This window comes from Triticum dicoccoides, chromosome 2B, assembly GCF_002162155.2.
Source record: "Triticum dicoccoides isolate Atlit2015 ecotype Zavitan chromosome 2B, WEW_v2.0, whole genome shotgun sequence".
NCBI classification, from domain to species: Eukaryota; Viridiplantae; Streptophyta; class Magnoliopsida; order Poales; family Poaceae; genus Triticum; species Triticum dicoccoides.
In genome coordinates this window covers 404302890-404310403 of record NC_041383.1, presented here as the reverse complement: position 1 = coordinate 404310403, position 7514 = coordinate 404302890, and the positions used below count along the sequence as shown (strand labels likewise).

At 41.5% G+C, this 7514-nt stretch overlaps 1 protein-coding gene across 1 annotated transcript; it reads left to right on the top strand.

The window, feature by feature from the left end:
- Positions 1-217: 217 nt before the first annotated feature.
- LOC119363912 (protein LEO1 homolog) lies at positions 218-7276 on the top strand. The gene is made up of 11 exons (XM_037629283.1): positions 218-554; positions 1044-1396; positions 1588-1702; positions 2147-2323; positions 2973-3149; positions 3503-3634; positions 3754-3933; positions 5359-5490; positions 6112-6225; positions 6309-6521; positions 6916-7276. Exons 1-11 carry the CDS (start codon positions 312-314, stop codon positions 7063-7065), a joined length of 1986 nt encoding a protein of 661 aa, XP_037485180.1. The 5' UTR covers positions 218-311; the 3' UTR covers positions 7066-7276.
- The last annotated feature ends 238 nt before the right edge of the window (positions 7277-7514 follow it).

Below are 7514 nucleotides of genomic sequence, written 5' to 3'. Positions count from 1 at the left end.
TAGCTAGTTATATTTCATTATAAACACTCCTACTTCTTTTGAGATGCAATTATAAATACTGTTTGAAAATTTCCTTAAAAAAAGAAAAAACTCTTTGAAAACAAAAAGTACAAATGAAATTCTCCTGAAGTCGATTGCATGTGGGTCCTATCGTTGGATCAATAGCTGTCTCCCACGCAACCCTAAAGAAAGAAACTGTCTCCCACGCAATTTTCTTCAGTGGCTCGAACGCCACGCGACCCACGCATAAACTCACCTCGGAGCGGAAACTGAAGAAACCCGAACAGGAGCGGAAAGCAGCGGCGGCGGCGATGGCGGGCGGTGACCGGGAGAGGGATGTCGAGGAGGAGACGCGCAACCAGATGATGCAGAACCTCTTCGGCGACCAGTCTGAGGACGAAGAGGATGACGACCCCATCGAGGTCGCCGACGAGGACGACCAGGGGCCGCCACAGCAGATGCAGCGCCATCGCCAAGTTTTGGACCAAGAGGAGGACGAGGAGGAAGAAGACGAGGGACGCAGCCACGGCCCTGCCCACGACGCCTACCACTCGGTAACACACATCCAGTCCCCTTCTCGCCGTGATTGATCTCCCCTGCTCTACTTCCTCAATCCCCATCCTGGGCTAGGGCTTAGTTTTCTCTTTGGGGAGCTGTCGATTCGAAGCCTCGAGACCGGCCCCATAATTGTTCGAGAAATTGTGGGCTTATGTTTTTAATTGATCCTGGGAAATCTAACTGAAACATTTTGAAGTAGAGATTCGTACTTTTAGGCGAGGTGGAGGATTGTAGGCGCGTGCATGCGCCAGCTTGCCGATTGTTGTGTGATGCAATCTCTGTATATCCTGGGAATTTTGTGTAGCAACTAGCAAGTGATTGGAACAACGATGACTCTTACTTTTAAAATGATCTTTAAAACTGGAATGTTGGTCTTGCTAAAGAGTTAAAGATATGCTCTTGTAGATTCCCTCATATCCCTAATTCTGCATCGACATTGGTTAAGCTATCTGATGTGACATTTTCTTACTGATATGTTTATCCAGGAAGAAGGGGAGGGTGAGGCAGAGAATGGAGGGGAAGGAGAAGCGGAAGGAGAAGGTGAGAGTGAGGGCCAACTCGGAATGGAAGAGGAAAGTGAAACAGAGGCCCATCCTGCTGATCTTGATCAAGGAGAAAGTGACCCGGAAAAGGTTCAGAGCTCACCAGAAAGAGAACTGAGTGATGGGGTGATGCATACTGATGCAAGAGGCATGGACAGTGAAGAAGATGGCTACGAGCAGCAGGCGGTTCCCAGTAGAAGAAGGGAAGTTGTTGCCTCTGAATCTGAGGGGTCTGAAGATAATTATTATGCTGGTCAAGCTCCTGAAGATGAGGAAGCTCCTCAAAGGAAACCAAGGCAAGGAAAACTAGAATGCTACTTTGTTAAATATTATGCGTTTTATGCTTGCTAGACCTGACATTACTAAGTAATTTGTTCCATGGTTGACTAAATGATTCGTTATTTCGGCAGTGCATTCATATTCTTCTCTTATGTAGACCCTTCCTAATAGTGTAGTGACTCATAAGAATCACAATCTCATTGTGCAGCTCGCCAATGGAGGAAGAGAGAGATCATGAAGTTGTCCGTGATGTGTTTGGTGATAGTGATGAAGATGAACCTGCTCCTTATCATGCCCCAGATGAAATTGACGAAGATTCCAATGTAAGATTCAAATCCCAAATTCTTCCTTTTCCATCCATTCAGTAAAATATAGAAATTCCAGATCTCCAGAAGCGATCTTAGTCACAGTTATGAGTCTAGACAGCAATGCATAGTTGCTTACTGGATGATAAGGATAATGCGGTACATGTTAGTGTAACTGAGCTTTTTTTATCGACACATAACAGTGGCGAATATGGTGGTCTTTTATCTCATTTTACCCTTGTACTTGCCATTTTGTGCTTCCCTAAGTAAATCTTAGCTTAACTAAGTAGTCATGCGAAAACTTAAACCTTCTGCGTTTCTTGCATTTGTTCTGCATGAATATTGGTCTGTGCTTCCAATCAGGTTTGATGATTTTCCCCATCTATTACACATTATCTTGTTATTTAAAGCCTTTTCATCTCTAGGCACACAATAAATTTCCCTTATTCTTTTCTTCTGTAGCCTATGGAGGATGAACTGCAATATGAGAAAGACTTGCAGCCAGATGATGTCGTGGCTGATGATGATATACGATATGATTCAGATGACAACCGTGAGCCAAAAACAAAAGAGAAGCCAGTTGGCCCACCATTGAACTTGGTTGTTCCACGTCAGCAGCCACCAGCTCGACCGGACAGAGTGAGTTAACTACACATTTAAATCTTGCCTTTCAGTCTCTCTCTCCCTCGCTGCGAGGGATGCCTTTCAGTCTCTTTTCTCTCTTTTTTTCTGATGATATGGTTGAGTACTGGTGCATGTGGTTTATCATTTGATGGTTGATTACTCTTTGAAGTCTAATAGTGATATTATCTTGTCTATATATAAGCCTGTTCTCTTAAGCTCAGCCTATTTGCTTTATCATATCCATCCAACAATTTTATTTTAACGTTGCATGCCTTTTTCTGTTGTGCGTGGTGTACATGCACATCATTCTTTATTATTCTTTGCTATCTGTTACTCCTTAATAGTCTAACGGGTGATGTTCTGTTTTACACCTGGTATACACCTGTCTGGTATAATAAAATGACAAGGAAATAACTCGTGCTGTGATGATTGATGAGCAACATTGTTGGGAAGGAAATAACTCGTGTGTGATGATTGATGAACAACATTCTTGTACTTGATGGTGAAAACATTTTGGTCTAGATACATATCCTTATCATAGGTCATCTCATGTTCTATGGGCTTTGGTAAGAATGACAGAATGTTATGATCCATGCTGAATAGGTTTGCACTTCTGCAGCTATTCAGGCAGGGTTTTGTTACCTAATGATTTCTTATCTTGTAGATGAACGTGATCAAGGTATCAAACATAATGGGGATTGATCCGAGGCCTTTTGATCCCAAAACATATGTGGAAGAAGATGTTTATGTTACAGATGAATCTGGGACCAAGAAAAAAATACGACTGGAGGACAATATTGTGCGGTGGAGAACTGTCAAGAATGCTGATGGCACTACGTCAGTAAGTGGAACATTTTTCATGCAGCAATGTAGTATTATGAAATCATTTGGTGTTACAGTCAGTTACAAACTTATGTTCACATTGCCATATTTTCAAATTCTCTCTCCTTGAAGTTGATATGGCATTCCTATCTAGATTATGTCACTACTCTACTTATGACATCATGATGGTTTCATTGATCTTCTATGTTCTTTCAATTTGGCGATGTTCTTGTTTCCCTTACAGCTATCTTTTCCCTCCACCTTGAAGACCTATGCACGTGATGCATTTTAGTCTGCGATGTTTTGCTGCTGTATTACTGAGATTTGTTTTCCCCACCGATAATTGAAGCTTTGCACATTGATTTCTTGCAGGTGGAAAGTAATGCACGCTTTGTCAAATGGAAAGATGGAACCATGCAGCTGCTGATTGGTAATGAAGTTCTTGATATATCCGTACATGAAGCAAATCATGATCAGTCCCATCTGTTTCTGAGGAGTGGGAAGGTAAACTATTTCTTGTCTGCTTTCCAATTGCATTTCGTACGGCCTCTTTGTTCATCTATACTCTCAACATCATCCACAATAAGTTTCACTGGCCTGATTAATTTTGAATCATAATGCAGGGAGTTCTACAATCACAAGGAAGACTTCTACAGAAAATGAGATTTATGCCATCTTCCTTGTCTTCAAAGTCACATCGTTTATTAACCGCTCTTGTTGATTCTCAGAATAAGAAAACTGTTAAGATGCAAAAGTGGTATGATGCTAAGGATCCTGAGAGAGTGAAGCAGGAAAAAGAAAGGGTAACCAAAACTCCACTATTTAGTCCTGTGGTTGAATATGCTCATTGACTTGTCCATGACTTAAGCTAAGGCTCCTATGCCAGATATAAGAACACTTGTGTCTTGTTACACGTCCACTTTCCATGTATCTCTCTTACTGATAGCTATAGGGGCTTGCCATGTTCTCCACATGTATGTTTCTTTTTCCCTAAGATAGTTGAATTACTACTTCCTAGTAGGGTCTGCAGCGCTTCATGCTGGTGCTGGGAACCTCATGAAGAGCATGTTTTTACCATATTAAGCCTACAAATACAATGTTCCCTATTATCAGAGAACAAAAAATGGGTGGCTGTTTCACCAGAAGAACAGAATCCAGCCCGGCCCGGCCCTTTGCTCTGCTTGTCACTCTCTCTGCTTGATCTTCAAAGTCCTGCTTTCCCTCCCTGCTGGATCACGGGACTTGCTGGCTGTGGATAAACCCTATTGGACGTTCGGTCATCCCTTAGCAGCTTCCATTCTCAGAACATTGGACGAGTCCGACAGTTTTATTTGCGTTTCCCCTTTTCTATAGCCATGAAACTATGGGAGGATGAGTTCTAAGATCAGAAACCTGTAGAAATTTGTACTCACTCCTAGACAACCATTTGGCACACGAAACCCCTTGCTTTCATGAATCCGTTGCAAACACATGAGAAAATTGACCTTTAAATGTATTGCCTAAGTCATCCATTAATCAATGTTAGCCCCCACTTATTTTGGTCTGAAGCTCTGCCATTGCATACATACCAACACATAAGTCAACATTAATAAACCCGGTTTGTTTTGTAGAGTTTGAGCTTGACTGGTTCAAAAGTTCTTCTCTGTGTTTCTTGTTCCATTTAGTAAGTGTCAGCCTAACTAATCTAAGGGTAGGGTCTAAAAGTTCTTGTACTCGTGATTCGATTTGTAATCTGATGATTATGGTTAGGGGTTTTCAACCCGATTTGGATACAAACTATGGAAACCGATGAATATGGCCGTAGTTCATTTCCTTAACTAGCTCCAACCACGTTGGCGAAACCAGTACAAAGAGAAAATGAGTAATGGATTCAACAGGTTGAGTCTGACCGTATTTAAAGTCTTGAACACCCTGAATTGTCCATAGCGTTCAGTGTGACACAGTACAACCAACACTCCAAACATCAAATCAAGTGAAGTTGCCATTTATGAAGGATTGTAATTACAAACTCTCTCTTTTCAATGGAATGAAACGCATGTCCCCTGCGTTTTCTCGAAAAAGTTTCCATTTATGAAGGTGCAACAATAAATTGTAATTCTTGTCCCATTCTGGAGGCATATTAATCGTGTTTATTGCTGACCTCTTTTTCCGTTTTCCCCCACCAAAACCGATTTTATATGCATTTTCAGCAAACTTTTTCCTTTTTCACTGACATAGTAATTATGCAGGCTGAGGGCCAAAGTATTAGAGCTCATTCAATTCTTCAACGCAAACGAGAAAAGGTGAACCGCAAATACACACAACCTGCCAGGCAAAGAAGGCAGCTTTCTCCAGGGTTTTTGGAAGACGCATTAGATGAGGTGGGTTGTTGTTTCCCTGCTTTTTGCCAATCAAGAAGATTATGGTACAACTAGCTATTCTGGCATATACAGTGTTAGTTTTTTAAGAATACATGATATACAGTGTAAGCACAGTTTCTCTTGACCTATACTAGTAAATGTCATTTAACAATCACCAATCATTTAGATCTAACTGTATATTTCTTTTATATTTTAATCACAGATCTAGTGTGAACTTATTAAAGCTTACTCTAGGTCATACTATGGGAAGTTTAGTTCTGTATGAAATTCATTTCATGCTTCCCTAGTTTACTCCAAAACTCTTTAGATTACCTTCTTGAATGTACATCTGCAATTTTTGCCTAGGTGGGTAATTTTATTCTGATAGTGTCATGTTGCCATGGGACCTGGAGATACATGCTCAGTAGCTGTTTTTTTGTAAGATTAGAGAGTATGAAGTTCTGTGCTGATTTACTTGCCTGGATAATTGAACATGACAATAAGTGAGGTTGTATTTGTGGGCTGTGGGTGACTACTGTGTATCTTGGGACATGAATGTTATTTTTGTGTGTTACTAGTTCCGCTTCCGGGTAGTAGCGGAATGTGGCAAGAATTCATTGAACATATACTTACTTTTGGCAGGATGAGGAGACTGACAACCACTACAGCTCTCGGCGAATGGCATCTCATGGTCGTTTTGAGGATGACTTGGAGGCTGAAGCACTAGGTGAAAGGCGTATAATTAACGCAAAGAAGGTGGATAACTGGGCAAAGATGCATTCTCATTTGAACAAATTTATTACTGTCAATGCTTACATGTATTCTGTGCACATTCTCAGTCGAATATGAGCAGAGGTGTTCCTCGCAAACCATCCGTCCCTCCTTCTCGCCTGGCGAGACGCCAGGAGTACTCTGAGAGTGAAAGGGAGGAGTCAGAGTATGAAACTGAAGGCGAGGACATTGAGCACTCGCCCACCGGTGGAAGGGAAGAGCTGGATGAGGAGGATGAATATGAGGAAGACCCGGAGCCTATGTCAGATGAAGGAATCCAGGTAAGATGCCACTGCCTCAAACTCACAGTTTTCCTTTTACAAAGTAGGTAGTGTGGTAAACTGCAGTAACCATCCAATTTAGCAAGAGTCAGGTCCTCTTACCTGGCATACACGGTAAAGAATTAAGTAGTTCAATAACAGGCAAAGACAAGATTGCTTGTAACTCTGACATTAGGAATACGGTCACCAATTTGAATTGAAATTTTAGATGTCAGACTTTGTAGATAATTTTCTTTCGCTCTGCTGCCGCGTTGATCTGAGAGTGAGATGGTAACCAGAACAGAAGGAAGCACCGTGATTTCCATTTAACCTGTCATTCAGTCGTGGCCGACTTTCACTACTCAATGGAGGAAAGATGGTAATAATGTTAATCAAACTGGAACTGGTTGTGCAGGAACCAAAGCGGAAGAGAGAGTCAGCAGTGGGCGGGAGCCAAAGGCGCAGGGAGGTGGACTCGGACGAGGATTCCCCGCCGAGGAAACAGCCTGCGACTGTTCATCGCCGGAAGGGCGTTGTTTTTGAAAGCGATGACGAAGACGAGTGAAGGAGGAGAAAATAGAAATTGGCAAACGTACATTTGTCTCTGCTGCCAAAAGTGTTGTTGAATATTGGATGGGCTATGTGTGAATGTTGTTCATTTAGAAACAAAAAAAGATGTTGTCAGTTGTCCGTTATTCGGTGCCCAGGTGCAGATCATGAACAGTAAATTCAAATAAAATAGCAAAAGAATTCAAAATAATCTGATATTTTTGGCATCAGAGATGCTTGACTGTGCGAAAATTTGTGGCAAAATGACATTTGAGGAGCTCTTGAGAGAAAAAATTGTGTCTCGGAGAAACATAAAAAAAACACTGTTTGGAGCAGATTTGTTTTTTGTTGAGACTTCAATGTCATTTTGCCATGAAAATTTGCACACTCTAACGCACCTAAGCATCTTCTATGCCAAAAGTTGCCATTTTTTTAAAACTTACTGTTCATCCAATGCACATGGCA